This window comes from Balaenoptera borealis (assembly GCF_965194805.1).
Source record: "Balaenoptera borealis genome assembly, chromosome: 9".
NCBI lineage: Eukaryota > Metazoa > Chordata > Mammalia > Artiodactyla > Balaenopteridae > Balaenoptera > Balaenoptera borealis.
The window spans coordinates 581,408-601,099 of record NC_138873.1 but is presented as its reverse complement, the minus strand read 5'-3'; the positions used below and the strand labels follow the sequence as shown (position 1 = coordinate 601,099).

The window sequence follows — 19,692 nt, the reverse complement described above, 5'->3', positions numbered from 1 at the left end:
ACTTATTAGCTGTGTGATCGTGGATAAATTATTTAATCTTTCTGACCCTCCATTTCCTCATTTGCAGGATTAGAATAATAATGTCCATTCAGTTATTTCACAAATATTTTATGGAAACCAACTAAGAACTATGTTAGGTGATAGAAATACAAGGAATCATTTATTCATTCATTCATCAAATACTACCTTACTATGTATTGTTAGGCCCTGAGTAAAGCACTGGCAATAGAGTGGTGAAGAAAAAAAGACATAAAACTGTATGAGACCACTTAGCATATGTAGATATAGGTGAGAAAAAGGCCCAAGGTCAAGAATTCCAGAGATACTGGTGGAAATAGAGAAGAAGGAAGAAAACTAGCAAGTATTGTGAGCTGAGAGGGTAGAGTGTCTCAAACAGGGGGCTGATCAACATGTCAATTGAGAAGTTGAGTAAGATAAGGACAGGAAAATGTCCATTGTATTTAGAAATTTGGTAGTAACTACCAATCTTTATTGTCCCAAGCTGTTTCAATGGTATGGCGATTGCAGAAGCTAAACTGAAGTCGATTAGGGAAGGAATGGGAGGCTAGGAATTGGAACCACAGTGCTGCAGAGAGAGAAGTGTGAGTAACAGAGAAAGAGGGTGGGTGGAGAGGTGGGTTGCTGTCGTTTTTACGACAGAAGACACTAGAGCATGTTTGCATGCTGACAAGATGACTCAGTAGAAGGGGAAAATCATGATGCAAGAGAGAGAGGAGATAGGTGCTGGAAAGTGCCTGCCATGAGAAGGGTGGAAGGCCACACAGATGTTGGGATAAGCCTTTGACAGGAGGAAGCACAGTCCGTTTATTGTAACCAGACGGAAACCAGACTGTGGCTGCAGATGCGAGTGGCTTTGGAGATCAGGTGGCGGGAACTTGAGGGACTTTTCCTCTGATACTTCTTCTTTCCTTGATCAGGTATGAGGTGAGGTCATAAGCTGAAGGTGAGCAGAGGAGAGGAATATAGGAAACCGGGGGAGAGAGGAGGTGTGGGGATAGGAAAACAAAGCTTCTAGGATGCCAAGTGTTTGCCCACTGGAGGTTTGTGGTCGTGAATTTAAAGTGAAACCAGTCAGTCAAGCTCAGCTATTTGAACTCAGGCTTGGACAAAGCAGACAAGGGGATTCGGGATTGTTCGGGAAGGGGTGTTCCCAAAGGAAGAAGAGGGGCAAAGGAATCTGGAGTGTGTTTGTCAGGGAGTGACTGTACAGCAGTTATAAAGATGGGCCATGAGATCTGAGGCAGAAAACAAGAGAACTGTGAAAGCGCGAGGAAGGTCAGTGAGCGGGAGGGTTCAACAGGACTGAAAAGTGACTGTTCAGGGTGTGCCAGGTGGTGAGCTAGGACAGGAAACCACTGCATGAGAGTAACCTGCTCGAAACTGAGACTTCAGAGGTCATGCTGATCTTGAGGCTAACAAGGTCTACAGGATGAACCAAGGAGCAGATGCCCAACGTGTGCTAGATGAAAAGGTCCTTGAATGTGAGTTGGTCAAGGAACTGGGAACCTAGAGCACAGACAGTCCTAGTTGCATGATAGCACAGGGCCATAAAAACGACCATGGAAGCTGGAGTCGTACAAAGTAATCTTATTAATCAAAGAGAAAAAGTAGAGTTCTTCTACGACTTTAAAAAACTTTCGTTAAAAAACTGAAAACTCCCTTACTGACAATTATACACATATACAGAATTTTTTTCAATGTAAAACTTATATTTAGTACAGTGTAATTTGAAACATGACAAACATTGAGAATTAGTATTTTCTTTTAAAAACTTTACCAAGAGTAATTTAAATTGTGCTTGCCTTTTTCTCATCCTGTAACTTATCTTTCCTATGCCTTGATAAATTGTCATACTTCTTTCGAAGTTTGGATGGCTTCCAGCATTTTATCTTTTGCATTTTCAATGTTGTAAGTAATCTCCAAGAGTCTCTTTAATGTGAAGTCTTATTAGCCTCCTTTCCTCTGGACATCTCCATCATTTTCTCACAACCACTGTCTGTAACTAACCTGTGAAATCTGGGTGCATATTTCACAGCAGATTCACCAGATAGGTCGACATGAATCAGTTCATGTCGACGCCTAAAATGATGGAACCAGCCTTTACTGGCAGAAAAAGGTTGTTTTTCTGTCTCTTTGTAATTACAGTTTTCTTTCAACAGAGTAACTAACTTCAACGCTTTGGCCTGAATGCTAGCCAAACTGATTGAGATTTTTTTAAAATTATTATTACAGTTGATACTTGAACTGTGCAGGTCCACTTACACAGATTGTTTTCACTAAATATATCCACTACTACACCATCTGCCGTTGGTTAAATCCACGGATGTGGAACAGCAGATACCATACAGTTTTCTATCCAAAGTAGAAGAAAGCCTTTCACAACCACAAGTGGCTTTCTGTTCCTGGACAATTTAAGCTAAAAGATGTTGACGCAATTTCACCTTACTTTTCTTACTTATTGGACTTTCTCCCCATGATTCCTGAAGTACTTCCATGTGGGCTTAGGTCTCATCCTGTCTTGGTTTTGCTGTTGTCATGTTCAGATTTCCTAACCAATTTCATTTCTAGCATCATCACTTCTTACTTCTTTGATGCACTTTCACCTTTTTTTGCCCAATTTCCTCTTTTGGTGGTCCATTTTTGTAAAACATCATGTGCTTTTGTCACTGGGAGACAAGGAGGCAACACAACTACATGCTTTGCTGTCTTGTGACCTGAAGAGCTGAATACCAGAAGTGCAGTGACCAGTGACTGACGGACTTTGACGAAGGCTCATGACGCCCACCTGCTATTTACGTAGTGACTTGAGAACTGAAGAGCTGGCTGGGGAGTTTGTACCTTATGAAGTTACTCACGGTTAATATACATATATAATATGTGGTCCCTGAAATGTGAACCATGTTGTTGGGGGACTGGTGTGATTCAACTAAGCTGTAGTAACTACAACTTGTGCAAAGCGAGAGCTGCCTTATTGGATGATTATCTACGTGGATATTGAAGTCACAGAGAATGACAGCAGGAGTTGAGTGGAGATGAAGCTTGCAATCCAGTAGCTCAGGTTTTCAAGAAATGAGAAGGAACAGGCCAGGGGACTAGTAGGCAACAATGACACAGAGAAGTGAAGAACTGTACATCCGGATTGCATAAATTTCCAGGAGCCAGAGCTTTTTACAGTCAGTGGGGTTGCCTACCTAGCTCCTGGCTCTGAGGCATTAGTGATGAGGGATGAGAGAAAAACCAGCTTTTACTTGAGAGGGCTGCAGTGGGACTCTTCCTCAGGGAAAAGTCAGGTCCTTGTTAAGGAAAGAAACTCAAAATGCATCTGGAGGAGAGGGTGGGATGACAGAGGAGTTCTGTGAACCATGTAAACGACGGTCAATAACCTGCTGTAAAGCTTTGAGAAGCAGGGAATCAGATTAGGGGGTGTTCAGATTTCTGTGGTGACATATGTTGAACAAAACAATTAACACATGAATAAATAAAAGAAGGACTATCAAAATAGTTGTGAGAGAGTGAGGACCCAGGCAAGAGATATCACAGCAGGTTTTGTTTTTTTGTTTTTTTTTTGAGGTGGACCATTTTTTAAAGTCTTTATTGAATTTGTTACAATATTGCTTCTGTTTTATGTTATGGTTTTTTGGCCACGGGGCATGTGGGATCTTAGCTCCCCCACCAGGGATAGAATCCTCACCCCCTGCATTGGAAGGGGGAGTCTTAACCACTGGACCCCCCGGGAAGTCCCAAGGGGATGATTTTGAGTCACTTCAAAAAAACAGAATCCATAGAATTTAACAATTAAGTACGAATGGGGGTTGGGACAAGGGCAAGAGAAAGCAGAACTGAAGGTAATTCTGAGCTGTCAAACTGAATGATAACAGGTAACATTTCAGGATTTGGTATGCTCCAGGGTTATGCTAAGTGCTGGACATAAGTGCCTGACTATATATATTACCTCACTTAATTCACAAACCAACCCTAGGAGGAAGGCATGATTCTCACTTTACAAAGTCACGTTTATAAGCGTCTGCTCAATACCAGGAAGTGTGTTTATCCTGATGAGGTCATCAGGAAGGAACATTGCTTAACAGAAGCCCTTCTTAGGTTTGTTATTACTGATTTTTCTGTGACCAAAGTTAGCAAACAATAAATCCTGTTTTAAAGATTCTTTGGGCTACAACTATCATGTCTATGCTGTGTAGTATGGAACTGCCAGTCCTGGATTATCCAACGCATTAAAACACACAAGTGAAAAGAAAGCTCTCCTCTGTCTTTCTGTTTTCCTGTTTATAGATTATTCAACTAATCAGTATTTTTACTGTCCATTAAGTTTGGCATGTGTTTTCAAGTTCTGACTATAACTTGAAAATAGCATGAATTATCACAGACACTACTGCTTGGCTCCACCAAGCCCCACCCCCTGCCTCCTTGCAGGAGAAGCCCCGATTGACAGTGGTGTCCACTCTCCACACGGCCATGTGCTTCAGGGAAGGTGAGCTGCAGCCCAGCTCAGGGAGTGAATCATGATGATAAAGCCATGAGAATGTGGTTAAATTCTACCAAGTTAAACTCGTGTACATAGAATCTGAGGGGAGAGCAGGAAGACAGAAAGAACCCGGATCCTTGATCAAATGCCTGGGAAATACAATTTTCCTCTTTTAAAAAAATAATTATGTTAGGTTTTTCGGTTCTTGCAGCTAAAAAGAGCTTAACTAATGGACTAACAAATAGAAAGACTGCACACTTGGAAGTGTTTTGATTGGAGGGAGAGGTGTTAGTTAGGGAAGTATTAAATATATCAACATCTTTCTTTCAAACTTGGTAACTTCTTTCAAAAGAATGCATGTAGTATATTAAGATACCATTCAAAATATCTGCCTTTGGAAGTTTTCCAAAAATCTATCTTAACATTTACTTAATTTGACATTTTACAAGTTTGCATCATAATATCCTGTAGCAAATTCTAATTTTCTTAAATCTAACTAGGATGATAAATAATTCCCCCATATTATAATCCATCATAAGCATTCATGTATTTGTATATATATATATGAAAAAGGCATATACATATACCTCTTATACTTTTATACTTTGGGGTAATACAATGTTAATAAATACGATAACTAGTAAGTATAAAGGTAAAAATCCAGCTTTAACTTTATTGTTAAAAGAATACAATTAAGCTTCAATTGGAGATATAAAAATATAGCTAATCAAAACTACTATGAGGTTCACAAATCTATAAATTTCATGTATTTTTGAAAAGTTGAGAAGTAAACACTCTTTAGTACATGTAACAAGCTATTCACAGTAAAGAGCAAATACTAAGGCCAATGCCACATAAGTTTCAGTTTCATGTTTCGCAGCAACCCAGGTGTCCCACGCGACATCCCAGATCCATCTGCTGGCAATCTATGAGAGAAATGTTTAGAAGACCCACTTTAGATCGAACATGTTAAGTAGTAATTTTTAAATCTATACAAGTTTGATACTTTTTAGAAGATGCATCACTATCTCAGAAAGTTATACTTTAAAAGTAATTTGTCCAATCTTCCCTTTGCTGAAAAGACTTGACAGTGATGCTTCCTGGGTCCATCTTTTCTTTTACTGGAGCTGGTAAGTTATCTAACACAGAAAGACGCTCCCTTAGCAGAGTGTCTCGGGGGCAGGAACAGGAGGCACTCTGTAATCTGGGTCTAGTAGTTCTGCGTGCGGTACTACTCTGCGGTGTTATAGTCCATAATAAGGAATTATTCTTCCCACCCTTAAAAGATTTTCGACCGGAAGTTTGTCTTGAAATTAAAAAATGGTATTGACTCTGAGCAGGCTGTTAAAAGAGAAACCCTAATTCCTTGCTTCACCTGCAAAGCCACACATCATCTTTTTCTGTGGTGGCTCTAAAATGGTCAAAAATCCAATGTGGCATCTCCCATCAAGAGGCTGTCTATTTTTCCACCCTGTGAATATGAATTGGCCTTGGGACTTGCTCTGAGCAAAAGAATGTTAACACTGTGCTACTTCCAAGAAAGGCCTTAAGAGGTCTTCTGCTCTCACCTCCTGGAATGCTGTGAGGAGCCCCACATGTAAGGAAGCCCGTTCGGTCCACTGGAGGATGATGGCTCCTGTGCAGGGGGACCCAGGTGCCCCAGCCAACAGCCAGCACCAACTGTCACACCTGTGAGTGAGGCCGCGGTGGAACTCTAGGTCCAGCTGAGTCACTGGGTGGCTGCAAGTGCATCCGTGAGACCAGCCGAAAATCCAAACAGCTAATCCAGGCTAAGCTGACCCACAGAACGATGAGCAAATACATGGCTGGTGCCTGAGGCTGCTAACTTCTGGGGTGGGGCTACCTAAATACACCACAGCCTCTCTGGTTATTAGTCAAGCACAGCGAGTTCGCCCCGCCTTAGCGTCTCTGCGCTCCATGTTTTCCCTGCTTGGACCTTCTCCCTGATCTTTGGCGCGGCTGGTTTTTTCTTGTCATTCAGACATCAGAGGCCCTTCCCCGTCTCCAGACAATCCCAAGTAGTCACTCCGTGCATGGAGCACTTGTCACCATCTAGAAGCGTCTCGTTCCCCGAGCGTGCACGCAGGCTGTGGTGTAATTCTGTCCTCCCCGGGCGCCTTGCTGACCGCCGTGTGGGCGGCAGCCTTCCGCCCAGCCAAGTGCTCCCGCCGGGCTTCCTCGTGGAGCCCCTCAGACTGTCCCGCCCCACACAGTTGGCGCTCAACTCACTAGAAACGCACACAGCTCTCGGGGTATAGCACTCTTACTTGTAAGGAATAGTAATAAGCCTTTCTCATGTAGGAATTGCTCAATAAATATTTATTGAAGTAATAAAAAAAAAATAAGCCTTTCTGTTTATTGAGGACTCTGGGCTGGGCACTCTGTTAAGGATTTTAATACGGATAATCTCATTAAATCTTCACATTAACTCTAGCAAGTAGGTTTTATCAGCCCCATTTTACAGAAGAAAAAACTATGTCCAGGCCAGAGGCAGTGTGTGTTGCTGCCAGGATTCATATCCAGGTCAACTGCACGCTAAAACCTAGGCTATTACATTCTCTGCATCATTTTATTTTCTTACACTCAAAATTGTGTTGCTTTATTTTCTTGACTGGAGTAAAAACTCCTTGGCATTCATGGTCCATGTCATATAATTTTCTGTATTTTCCTCAGTACCTATACCCATTATTTAGTGCCCTAAATAAATTTACTGGTTAATCAATTATTAAATGACATTAAATTGTCAAAACTGTTATGGTCAAGGAACAGAATACCCATGCAATTTAATAAATTATTAACAGAAAATTACCATTTCTAGCTTAGTATTTTTCAAATAATTCAAAGTGAAAGAAAATATAGTTCAATAATTATCCTTTCAGTCAAGATGCACCTCAAATATGCCTTTGAGACATTGCAATAAATATCAAGTCACTTAGAGGGGAGACCTCATAGTTGAACTTGGTAGATGCTGATCAGTGAGGTACTTACATTGATTGCTTGACCCGTCTTTTGAATAAATAATACTTTTATAATGAACTTATAACGGTGGAACCCAAATTCTTTGACTGCTAGCAATATGCGATCTGCTAATTCAAGCGACAAATGAGAGAGGACTTTGTCATCATATTTGACATCTTTAAGATTTTCCTTTAAAAAAATTAAGAAAAATATTTTAATTTTCAAACCAAATATTTTCTAAACAAAAATTGAAGTAGAATATGTGTCTGATTAATACATATAACTTTTTGAAAAATATACATATTTCTAACCAAATAATATTAAATGGTTGATATGTTTACCAATTTATTTCAATAATAATTTTGAAGAAAATTTAGTTTTATTTCTTTATTTCTTTTTTAATATTTGGCTGCATTGGGTCTTTGTTGCTGCACGGGCTTGCTCTAGTTGCAGGGAGCAGGGGCTACTCTTCGTTGTGGTGCTCGGGCCTCTCATTGCAGTGGCTTCTCTTGTTGCAGAGCATGGCCTCTAGGCATGAGGGCTTCAGTAGTTGTGGCACGCGGGCTCAGTAATTATGGCTCACGGGCTCTAGAGCACAGGCTCAGTAGTTGTGGCGCATGGGCTTAATTGCTCCGCGGCATGTGGGATCTTCCCAGACCAGGACTCGAACCCGTGTCCCCTGAATTGGCAGATGGATTCTTAAGCACTGTGCCACCAGGGAGGCCCTAGTTTGGTGTTTTGTTTTTTTTTTTTAATGAAAGCTTCTTTCTTTCTTTCTTTCTTTCTTTTTGTCTGTGTTGGGTCTTCGTTTCTGTGCGAGGGCTTTCTCTAGTTGCGGCAAGCGGGGACCACTCTTCATCGCGGTGCGCAGGCCTCTCACTGTCGCAGCCTCTCTTGTTGCGGGGTACGAGCTCCAGACGCGCAGGCTCAGTAGTTGTGGCTCATGGGCCTAGTTGCTCCACGGCATGTGGGATCTTCCCAGACCAGGGCTCGAACCCGTGTCCCCTGCATTGGCAGGCAGATTCTCAACCACTGCGCCACCAGGGAAGCCCCCTAGTTTGGTTTTTAAATTATGTTCAATTGCCCTTCATTAGCAACCCTTAAGCTTAAGTTTTCCTTTACTAGATTACTGTGCCAAACAGTTATTAGGGAGACACAAGAGGAATTTTAAAACAAAGCTTCTGGGAATTCTTAGGTAGAGAATCTTAAATCTTTTTCAAATTTATATATTTGCTAAAATTCAGGAGCAGAGCCTGCATTATGTTATTCCTGTCTCTTTTTTTGGCCACGTGGCATGTGGGATCTCAGTTCCCCGACCAGGGATTGAACCCACACCCCCTGCACTGGAAGGGTAGAGTCTTAACCACTGGACAACCAGGGAAGTCCCTATTCCTGTCTTCTTGTCTCCACAAATTAAAGGCCACTGCTTTCTAATCCTGTTTCTATGGCTTCTCACTCTACTGCTTTTTTCTGTGGCCTCCAGGAGAGTATCAAGGAAATCAAAGATTTCTCATGTTTCTTACTAAATTAATATATAGCTGGGGGCAGGTGGGGAGACAGATGTGGGCCATGAAGGACTACATTTTCCTACAAACCATAAGCAGACCTGAACCAGCTGGTGAGCAGGTGGCACCTGGCTTTGATTAACTGACTCAGACCAATGATAAATTAACCAATGTTCTGAGTTCTAATGACAACAAATGGATGCCTACCTGGTAATTTTATAGGCAAGTAAAACCAAATAAATTACCCATTTTTTGGTTTTGGTTCCCTCCTAGAATGCTTCTGGATCTAAACTGGGTCTAGAAGCATTCAGTTCCCTCAGGCAATTGGCTCAATCTTTTGGACACTTAGCAACATCCACTCTCCCTTCTGAATCTGCCTAAGAGATCCCGGGCCTTATCTACAGAAGTGTTCATTTTCAATAAATAAAGAGCATGTGCTATAGGAAGATACCTATAAGCTCCATCAGTATATACTGTTTCCGTGTCTAGAACTGTGTTCAACTTTCCCTAAACGCAAAGGAAAATCCCTGGCCTCTCTATGACCCCTAGCCTTCCACCTATATTTCCAATAAGCTGTTCCAGGCCCCATCATGCTCAATGCAATTCTATAAGCTATCATAAGCAAATACAATGTGAAATTCTACTATATTCAATAAACTTGAACTCAGTCTATGTGGTAGGGCTGAGTGAGAGACACACCAAAATGTATACTCAATCACAAATGCTTGCTATTAGTGTTTAGATCAGAGAATTAATAATTATTTTATTGTATTGAATTGAATTTATTTCCTGAAGTTATGAGCCATAATATCTTTACCAAATATTATCTGATAATTATTAATTCAGCTTAGAAATGTATCTATGTCTATGGTGGTGGAGGGAGGTTGGAGGGTAGGTTTCCTAAATATTCTTCTGCATTAATAAAGGTTAATTCATTTAAGAATTAACTTTGATACAATTAAAGGGACATTAATCATTTATACAGAATAAACTAAACATATGCTTTCTTCCCAATAGCTAGCTTACACCAGTTATTACTAAAGGAGTGCGTCTTGTAAATTAGAGGTGGGAGAGGGAGATTAGGCTGGGTAGAGTCCCACAAAGGGAATCTGGTCATCAGAAAAATCCTGGGTGCCTGGTGCCCAAAGGTGAAAAGGGGATTCAGAAAAAGAGGTCCCTTAAACAAACATTCTATAATTTAAAAGTTTTTAATTTGGCCCTTTATTAGGAAAGATGGTCAAGGGAATTCTTTCCATCTGAACCATGTAGTCTTCAGATACCAACAGTAGTATAATTAATATTGGTATTAGTATTACAGTATTAATTTTGTAAAATTGAAGAAGCTTTGTTGGACTAGCCTGAAAACATGTGTCTGAGTTTCAAACTGTCTTAAATGAACTTTAGATTCCAGCTGGGAAGAAAACCCATGCATAAATTGGGGATTGCCTGTTCTTAAGATGTTTCAGTGTCGTCATGAATCAATTTTTCACACATATTCAATATGGGTTTTTTTTAATTCATTCCTCCAAATATGGGAGACACATGGAACCTGGAGGATAAATAATTTATGGATAATTAAGAGTTAAATGAAATAGCAAAATAATATTCCTTTTGGTCTAGCTTTAATCATAGCATCAACATGAAGATTATTGTGTATGACTACAAAGTACTTTCATGTTTTCAGAGATAAAAGCTACAAAAAAATCAATCAGGGTAACTATACTGCCATAAATCTTAATACAGTTTATCAAACCCCCAAAGCTAAGATATTGCTATCATATATATCTATCAACCTACCTTTAATATCTGCTGGACTTTCGTTTCTACTGAATGAGCCTGGAATTTTTTCAGTGGCTCCATTCTATATGAATTAGCAAACTGTAGTTTTGCCAGGGCACTCTTCCATTCTTTACCTGTATCAGCAATTGAGTCATCAAATGGTGGCTCTACGTACTGAACATCATGAATTGATTCTCTCAGTCTTTCTCTTAAAATCTGTGCATACTGAAAGGAGGGAGAGAGAGACAGAGAGAGAGAGATTACTTTTTTAATTGTAAAATGAAATTTCGGTTTTAAGAACCCTGGTGCAATGGGACAGGACTGACACAAAGCTTGGAAATCCATTATAAGACTTCTATGATTATGTGGTTGCTAAATCCTAGATTCACTCCTGGCTATCAATTTGGTAAAAGACGAAAAAAGAATATAGCTATCATCTATCTATTTATCTATAAACACAAATACACACAAACACAAATTTGAATGCATATATTTAGAACATCCATGGAAGATGCAAAAGAACTAGAAACAAGAGTGGCCCCTGAGAGGGCAACTGAGTGGCTAGAAGACTGGTATGTAAGGAAAACCTTTCATGTTCCCTGCCCTGACATTATGAAAATATTATCCTTTATTGTCTTCTTATAATTTTAATTATTTTATCTTTGAATAATACAATTATTTACATAACACATTTGTCTTAAATTGAAAAGATAACAAAAGTGTATTGATTTGGTATATACATCTTTCTGTGCTTTTTACATTCAACATTTATTGTATGACATTCAACCTGTCTTAAAGAACTACTGATTTAGTGGCTACTATGGTTCAGTTAAGTACTCTAGGCTCTGAAGTTACAGCGGTGAACTTCATTATAATAACCAGGAATTAATTGTTTTACTTGTATTAACTCATAATCAAGGACTCTGCACTCATGGAGTTATCCTTCTAGTGGGGAGGAGGACTGATAGACAATAAAAACATATATAGGGAAATGAATAAGCCACTTTAAATAGTGGTAATTGCTATACAAAGAAAATCACATGACTTGATAGAAACTCATCATGAGGGCCTAATTTGGACTGAATAATTGGAGAAGTCCCTTCAGTCTGGTTTGGGCTGAAGTCTAAAAGGAACAGGAAATAGGAAGGACAAAGAACATGTTCTGAGAATAGACGTGTGTTTGGTTGTCTGGATCGTTTAGAGTGAGGAAAATAGTAGTAACAGAATAAGGTTAAAAAGGTATAATGGGGCTTCTCTGGTGGCGCTGTGGTTAAGAATCCACCTGCCACAGGGGAGACGGGTTCGAGCCCTGGTCTGGGAAGATCCCACTTGCCGCGTAGCAACTAAGCTCATGAGCCACAACTACCGAGCCCGCGCACCTAGAGCCCGTGCTCCGCAACAAGAGAAGCCACCGCAATGAGAAGCCCGCGCGCCACAACTAGAGAAAGCCCGCGCACAGCAACGAAGACCCAATGCAGCCAAATATAAATCAAATAAATACATTAAAAACAAAAAGGTATCATGTAGGACTAAGTAGAATTTGAAAAGGAATTTGAAATTTATTCTCAGAACAATGAGGAGCCATTGGAAGGATTTAAACGGGCAAGTGATATTTTCTAATTTACAGTTTTAAAAGACTATTGTGGCTGCTGTATGGTGAATAGATTATAAGGAGATCAGGGCCTGAGGTAATAATTTATAGTTTAAAATACTTGTTTACAAATAATGTTAATGATAAATAACTTTGTAACTGTACAATAGCTTTTCTTTTTTTTTTAATTTTTAATTTATTATTTATTATTTTTATTTTTGGCTGCGTTGGGTCTTCGTTTCTGTGCAAGGGCTTTCTCCAGTTGCAGCAAGTGGGGGCCACTCTTCATCGCGGCGCACGGGCCTCTCACTATCGCGGCCTCTCTTGTTGTGGAGCAGAGGCTCCAGACGCTCAGGCTCAGTAGCTGTGGCTCACGGGCCCAGTTGCTCCGTGGCATGTGGGATCTTCCCAGACCAGGGCTCAAACCCGTGTCCCCTGCATTGGCAGGCAGATTCTCAACCACTGTGCCACCAGGGAAGCCCCTACAATAGCTTTTCAAACCAGGAACATGGTTTGCTTCTGCATTTACAGAAGAACTTTTATTTACAATTAATTTTTTATGTTACAAAAATTTATTTCAATTTATTCTGAAGCATTAATTCCTTTGATATTCTTTCAATGTCCCATTTAAGGTGATTTATAAACACATTTTATGTTTTTAGGAGTTGTATAACATAAAAATACCATTGTTCCCTACTAAAATTTTATTAATTTTAATGTTTATTACATCTTGATTTTCCTACAGTTCTACGTATTTCTATCACTCCTCTTCATTTTTCACACCTTACTTCATAGACCAGTAGTTTAAAATGTATATATTAAAAATCATATTCCCAGGAATACTATGGGAAAATATTTATTCTCTACCATTGATGTTTCTATGTGGCAGAAACTGTTATTGGAGCAATACTTCCCCTTCTTTGCCCTCTCATTTGTTCCTCTCTGAGGGAGTTTATGTGATAAGCAAGTTAGGGAGAGGAAGAGCATGTTTAGTGCAGAATCTCCCCAGCTCGCCTCTTGACATCTGATTATAAGAAGTACATATTTTCTGTTCCACCAGTGCATATGCTTTACAGAGATAGGACATCATCTTAGATATAGGTCATCATCCAGATAGACCCATGACTAGGTGAGCTGCTTTAATTTAGGTAGAAATGTTACCAATTTCCATCCTATTTTTCATCCCTAATGGTTTGTTAATATGGTGAGTTACATTGATTTTTGAATGTTAAACCAACCTTGCATTCCTGGAATAAACCACACTTGAGCATATTATTATTTTACTGAAGTTTGTACCTTTTAACCCCCTTCACCCATTTTGCCCACCCTCCAGCCCTTTCCCCACACCCCCAACCTCTGGCAACCACCAATCTGTTCTGTGCATCTGTGAGCTTCCACATATAAGAGAGATCATATGGCATTTGTCTTTCTCTGACATTTCATTTAACGTAATGCACTTGAGACACATCCATGTTTTTGCAAATGGCAAGATTTCACTCTTTTTTGTATATATACACCATATCTTCTTTATTCATTCATTCATCAATGGACATTCAGGTCATTTCCATATCTTGGCTATTGAAAATAATGCTGCAATGAACATGGGGGTGCATATACCTTTTTGAATTAGTGTTTTTGTTTTCTTCAGATAAATACCCAGAAGTGGAATTACTGGATCACATGATAGTCCTATTTTTAACTTTTTGAGGAACCTCTCTACTGTTTTCCATAGTGGCTGCATGAATTTACATTCCCACCAACAGTGCACAAATGTTCTCTTTTCTCTACATCCTCACCAACACTTATCTCTTGTCTTTTTGATAATAGCCATTCTAACAGTTGTGAGTTTTGATATGAAACTTTCCTGATTAGTAATGTTGAGCATCTTTTCATGTATCTGTTGGCCGTCTGTATGTTTTCTTTGGAAAAATATCTATTCAGATCTTCTGCCCACTTTTTTCATCAGATTTTTTTTGGAATTGGAATTGGAATAGGGATTGGAATTTCAAAAGGGATTGTATTATATTAAATCTGTAGGTCCTTTTGATACTATGGAAATTTTAACAATATTAATTCTTCCAATCCATGAGCATGAAATATATTTCTATTATGTCTTCAATTTTTTTCATCAATGTCTTACAGTTTTCAGTGGACAGGTCTTTCATCTCCTTGGTTAAATTTATTTCTAAGTATTTTATTCTTTTTGATGCAATTGTAAATGAGATTGTTTTCTCTTTCTGTTAGTTCATTATTAGTACATAGAAACTCAACAGAATTTCTTATATTGATTTTGTATCCTGCCACTATACTGGATTTGTTTTTTAATTCTAATAGTTTTTTTTTTTTTTTGGCAGAGTCTTTAGGATTTTCTATATATAATATCATGTCATATACAAAAAGCAACAATTTTGCTTCTTCCTTTCCAATTTGAATGCCTTCAATTTCTTTTTCTTACCTAACTGTTCTGTCTAGAAATTCCAGGACTATGTGAATAAAAACAGCAAAAGTGGGCATCCTTGGCTTTTTCCCGATCTTGCAGGAAAAGCTTAGTTTTTCACTACTGAGTATAATGTTAGCTGTAGGCTTTTGATATACAGCCTTTATTATGTTGAGGTACATTCCCTCTGTAACCACCTTGTTGAGAGTTTTTTAAAAAAACCATAAATGGGTGTTAATTTTTGTCAAAGCTTTTCCTGCATCTATTCGAATTATCATGAGATTTTTTTTTTTGATCATGAGATTTTTATCCTTCATTTTGTTAATGTGGTGTATCACACTGATTGATTTGCAGATGTTGAACCATCCTTGCATCCCTGGAATAAAATCCCTTTGATCATGGTGTATTATCTCTTTAATGTGCTATTGAATTCAGTTTGCTAATATTTTGTTGAGGATTTTTCCATCTATGTTCATCAGGAATACTGGCCTATAATTTTCTTTTCTTGTGGTGTCCTTGGCTGGTTTTGGTATTAGGGTAATGCTGGCCTTGAAAATGAGTTTGGAAGTGTTCCCTCCTCTTCTATTTTTTTGGAAGAGTTTGAGAAGGACTGGTATTAATTCTTATTTTAATATTTGGTAGAATCCACCAGTGAGGCCATCTGATCCTGGACTTTTGTTTTAGGTAGGTTTTTGATTACTGATTCACTCTCCTCACTAGTAATCAGTCAATTCAGATTTTTTCTTTCTTCATGACTCAGTCTTGGAAGGTTGTATGTTTCTAGGAGTTTATCCATTTCTTCTAGGTTGTCCCACTAGTTGGCATAGTGATCTCTTATGATGTTTTGTATTTCGGTGGTATCAATTTTAATTTCTTCTCTTTAATTTCTGATTTTATTTATTTGAGTTTTCTCTCAAGTCTTGGTCAGTTTGTCCCCTCTCCTCACTTGGGGATCCAAAGATAATAAAAGTTTTGCCTGAAATTTTCCCATAGCTCATTTCAGATTTTCTATTGCTGTCTCTAAATTCACTAAGCCTGCTCTGCAGTGTCAAATCTGCTGTTAATTCCACTCAGTTTATTTTACATTTCCAACATTATATTTTTCATCTGTAGAGGTTTGACCTGGATTTACCACGCTTAATCTTTTCTGATTTTTTTTAAAAAAATTTATTTATTTATTTGGCTGTGCCCAAGTCTTAGTTGCAGCAGGTGGGATCTTTGTTGCCGCAGGCGGGATCTTCAATGAGGCATGCAGAATCCTTAGTTGCAGCTTGCAGGATCCTTAGTTGCGGCATGTGGGATCTAGTTCCCTGATCAGGGATCAAACCCAGGCCCCCTGCATTGGGAGCATGGAGTCTTAACCACTGGACCACCAGGGAAGTCCCTCTCCTCATTCTTGAACAGAACATAATATTAACTCTTTTATAATATCAGTATTTTATAACTGCTTTAATGTGATGAAAACTAATATAACACAATAACTGTTTTATAATAACCACTTTAGTGTCCTTTTATACTATTTCTATCTTTTTATCATTTCTGGGTGTTTTGTTTCTTCTCTCCATTTTGAGTTGTACTTTTCTGCTTCTTTGAAGGTATGCTAATTAAACACCAGATATTGTGAATTTTACCTTCTGTTTTAGCTGTATATTTTTGTATTCCCACATGCATTCTTGAGCTTTCTTCTAGAATGCAGTAACTTGGAAACACTGTAATCCTCTCGAGGCATGTCTTTAAGCTCTGATAGGCCAAACTAGAGAAAACCCTAAGTCTAGGGCTTTTTTCCCCCAATACTGAGACAATACACTTCTTAGCACTCTAACCAATGCCCTATGATTTACATGGTTTTCCACTCTTACTGGTGGGAAAAAAAAATCTATTTTGTGTGAGTCCAAGGATTTTTTTCTGTTTCTTTTGGGTGGTTCTTTCTCTAGCCACACCTGACTTCCTCACCAGATGCACTGATGTACTAAGCTGAAGACTTGAGGAAAATCCTCTGCAGATCTTGGGAACTGTTTGTACAGCTCTCTCCTCTCTAATACTCTGCTCTTATATCACCCTGACCTACCCTGACTCCCAAATCATTCTCAACTAAGGGAGACACCTCCATAAGGTATGGGCTGGAAGCCCTCACCAGGCAGTACATTAGGGGAAATCTTGGGGCTCACCTTTCTTGTGTCTCATCTCTCAAAGATCACAATCCTGTCTTACCTTACCTCCAGCCAGTGGAAATAAGTACTTCATACATTTTGTGTAATTTTCTGTAGTTTCTGGTAGGAGTTACTCCATGTTGGCTTCTAGTAGAAGTCCTTAATCAGAAATAAACCTGCTGTTTTAATCATCTGTCAGACTGCTTTATGTTTTAGTTGGGGAAGAAAGGCATTATAGCTCCCCAAACCTCTTAAAAATGAAATTTTTATTTTGTTCTTTTCCATTAATAGAATGCTTCTCCAGGGTACTGCCATCTCCTTTTCCTCTCACAATACACCCAATGGATACAACTATATTATATCATTAACAGTGGCTCTCAACTGCAATGAATTCCTTGGGGATAGGGCATGCATTTGTGGTTTAAAAATAACAATCAGAGATTCTAACATGCTGAAAACTCACATCTCTGCCATTTCTTCCATATATATATATTGGCTTTCTGATTTAGTATTCTCTTTATTAAGAGTATTTTATCTCTTAATTAAGGAAGAATCTTTGTAGTCACTTCCAAAAATTAGAAATAGGCTTTAAATATGAAGAACTTTTTGGTATCTGAGTTTAATTATTTAACCTGAGTTAAATCTGAGTTTAATTATTTAACCTATTGATATGGCATTTCCTTATGTTGAGCCTACAATCCTAGAAATAAAAGAGCATGGTCATGAGATGCCATTACATTAAAGTATTTCTAAAAGCTGTTTGCTAGTATTAAAGATTTTCAAATGTACGTAGACGAGTGAGACTAACCAAGTTTTCAATTTTCAGTAATTTGTTTAAGGTTTTGGAATCTTTGGTTGCAAACAATAAGCACGGAATCTTGTTAACCATATACATAACTAATTGGAAAGATATGGAGTAGCTCACAGAATGGAAGAGAAGCCTAAAGAGTCAGACACTTGAGGCAGGTCAGTATGCCGCCTTCAATTTAAATTAATCTCAACCATTTTCTTTAATTATTACAGGAAGAGTTCATCTAATCAGCCTAGTTTTGGTCTCATCCTCACCACAAAGTTAAGGAAGGTGACTGACAGTCCCACCAAAACTCTATCCAATAGGGAATTACTTAATTCTCCAAAGGAAAATTGAGTTCCTACTAGTAGAAGAAAATAAATGGATGCAGGAGAGAAAAAATCAAAAGACATTTATAACAATTAAATTGTGTGTCCTAATCTTTCTTATGCTCGGGATCATGAGAATAATCAGCTACCTGAAAGTTAGGAATAACTAATTAGTGACTCACTGCCCTCAGGCACATTTAGTGAGCATTTGTGAAATCTCTTCTCAGTCTCTTCCCAATTCAATTTTCTTACCTGTAGAAGCCCAGATTTTAAAGACAGCTATGGTTAATCACATTCATAGCAAATAAGCAAGAACTGCCTTGGTCCATGTCCCCCTTTCCCCAGATTCTGGCCTATATACCAAGTGAACCTATCTGTCGTCCCCTCCTTTTGGATTCAGACTTCCTCACTTTTCAAGACTTCAGATCTTCAGTAGACAGTAAGTTTATAAAAGGCACCTCAAAATACAAATATTTTTCATTACTGCAGGCGACCTATCTGTTTCTCAGACTTATTACGAGGCAATACAACAAAGTTTCTGGGAGCATGAATTTAAAATCCAATATATTAAGGTTTCTAGCCTTGCTGTGCTTTTTCTTGGTTCTGCGAACTTGCCCTATTTATTTTTCCTCCTTTTGTTTCTTTTTCCTCTGTAAAATGCAGACACCAAAGAGCAGTCATTAGAACCTGAAATGCTGCCAGGACTTTTTTTTTGCGGGGGCAGTGGGAAGGATTCTGTTATTTGAAATAAGGATCTTCAAAAATTAGTGTTTTGCCTATTATCTCTCCTTCATCCTGTTGATTATGGGTCCCACGAAGTAGGTATGAAAAGAAACAATTATAGGCAAGTGGACCAGAAGTCCCAGCTCTATCATTACAGTTTTGTACCCTTGGACAAATTATTCTCTCTCTCAAAGTCTCAATAAAAGATGGAGTGTCCATCACAGTAATGGTTTTCACACTATGCTCATACAGAAATCCTGGTGTTATACCACCAATAAAATTGAATATCATTTTGCATTAATTTCAGACAGTAAGTTAATGGACAGAATTATTTTCAATTTAACTTCCTCTCTCGTATGTTCTTCAAATACTGAGGCTGCTGCTGTTTACAAAAACTCAAAACATCTCATTGTTCTGCTTGGTATATCCAATCCAAATATTATTATTATTATCATTATTATTTTGAAGCACAGCACACATACACCTACTTCTGGCTAGTAAAGCTGCGGTTTGTGTGGTGGCACTAAACACACTAAAATTACGTATTTCTGGGGAAAGCGCCTCTTAGGAAACCTGAGCTGAACAAATCTGAAGAGAACTGAAGAAGCTGTTTCAGTCAGTTAGCGCGGTGGTCTAGGGTCTACACCACAAAAGCCGGAGCTCTGCAGCCTAGGGGTTGGCCCTCGTCCCGAGTCTCCTCACTCACTGCCTCCTTCTCGAACATGCTAGGCCTCCTCTCTTTCCGAGGCGTCATCGGTGGCTGCAAAGGCGCCGCAGTAGAGGGCGGCTTCCCACCCCGTCCCCGCTTCTCCATCGCCCAGGCTCTCGCGGACGATTCCCGCGAGAGGGTCTGGCTCGCGCCTGCGCCGCAGAAGCCGGAAGTGCGCCGCAGGGAGGGCCGTGAC

General features: G+C 39.1%; 1 protein-coding gene across 2 annotated transcripts; it reads right to left on the bottom strand.

Annotated features, from left to right (window-relative positions):
* Window positions 1-4,857: 4,857 nt before the first annotated feature.
* Window positions 4,858-19,662, bottom strand: DYNLT2 (dynein light chain Tctex-type 2). 2 transcript variants are annotated; one of them, XM_082405812.1, is made up of 4 exons: window positions 19,494-19,662; window positions 10,786-10,992; window positions 7,514-7,672; window positions 4,858-5,430 (listed from the first exon to the last, which is right to left on the bottom strand). In XM_082405812.1, exons 1-4 carry the CDS (start codon window positions 19,599-19,601, stop codon window positions 5,320-5,322), a joined length of 585 nt encoding a protein of 194 aa, XP_082261938.1. In that variant the 5' UTR covers window positions 19,602-19,662; the 3' UTR covers window positions 4,858-5,319. The 2 variants fall into 2 exon arrangements, with proteins under 2 accessions (XP_082261938.1, XP_082261939.1); XM_082405813.1 differs by lacking the exon at window positions 7,514-7,672 and having other exon boundaries at window positions 19,494-19,660.
* Between the last annotated feature and the right edge of the window lie 30 nt (window positions 19,663-19,692).

Coding starts and splice junctions, on each gene's coding strand:
- DYNLT2 (XM_082405812.1), bottom strand. CDS start 19,601: ATGGAGAAGCGGGGACGGGGTGGGAAGCCGCCCTCTACTGCGGCGCCT. Junction 10,993..19,493: donor GCATGTTCGAGAAGGAGGCA/GTGAGTGAGGAG, acceptor CCCTCCTTTCAG/TATGCACAGATTTTAAGAGA. Junction 7,673..10,785: donor AAGTCCAGCAGATATTAAAG/GTAGGTTGATAG, acceptor ATTTTTTTAAAG/GAAAATCTTAAAGATGTCAA.